Raw genomic sequence first — 897 nt, forward strand, 5'->3', positions numbered from 1 at the left:
CACACACACACACACACACACACACACACACACACACACACACACACACACACATACTCACACACACTCACACACACACTGTGCCGGTGATCTTGAATGCTGATGTGAATATAGACGTGTTATTCATGTGTGTGTGTTTGTGCCATCAGACATGAGAATGACGTGCAACACTTTAAAGTGATGAGAGACCGGCATGGTCAGTATTACCTGTGGAGCGAGACCTTCAGCTCCCTCAACAGACTGGTGGAGTTCTACACACACAACTCCATCTCCAAACAGAGCCGTGTCTACCTGCTCACAGAGCAGCGGGTGAGTCCAGCCACGCATCAACCATAAAAAATATTACTCCATGCCATACTACTACTGCCATAGCAACACCCAGGGCACTATAGCAACCACCGAGAACATCCTAGCAACACCTTAGCAACTGTTAAGCATTAACACCCTAGAAACAGGACCCAAGTAAACGCATAGCAACCACCTAACAACGTCTTGGCAAACATCTAAAGCACTCATGCTCAGCTCACATTGTCTTCAGAACATGTTTTTCGCTCCAAAAACTTACTGTTTGTGTTTCTTCCTGTTCTCTCTATCTTTCTTTCTCACCCAGAATTCCTCTGATTTCCTGCACAGGAAGTCTGCTGAGCCGCCGCCCATCTCTCAGGTACAGCCGCTGTCACTCATGTGACGTCAGTCAGTCATCAGATGAGCTTCAGTCTCACATTACGCTTTTCTTCTGCAGGAGAGACACAATTACAGAACACCAGCTCCAGCCTATCCTCGCCCAGCTGAACCCTCACCTCCACCACCACCACCACAGGTCAAACACACACACACACACACACACACACACACACACACACACACACACACACACACTGTGAGTTCAGCGGACAC

At 48.4% G+C, this 897-nt stretch overlaps 1 protein-coding gene across 2 annotated transcripts in view; it reads left to right on the plus strand.

Moving 5' to 3' along the window:
* LOC107681416 (GRB2-related adapter protein 2-like) overlaps positions 1-897 on the plus strand; it is a 13,026-nt gene that overhangs the window by 11,460 nt on the left and 669 nt on the right. For both annotated transcript variants that reach the window (XM_016477712.1, XM_016477713.1), the window contains exons 6-7: positions 611-664; positions 743-820. In XM_016477712.1, the coding sequence (XP_016333198.1) occupies positions 611-664; positions 743-820 (132 nt within the window). The remainder of the gene's footprint in view (positions 1-610; positions 665-742; positions 821-897) is intronic.

This window comes from Sinocyclocheilus anshuiensis, unplaced genomic scaffold (genome assembly GCF_001515605.1).
Source record: "Sinocyclocheilus anshuiensis isolate Anshui unplaced genomic scaffold, SAMN03320099.WGS_v1.1 scaffold1394, whole genome shotgun sequence".
Lineage (NCBI taxonomy): Eukaryota > Metazoa > Chordata > Actinopteri > Cypriniformes > Cyprinidae > Sinocyclocheilus > Sinocyclocheilus anshuiensis.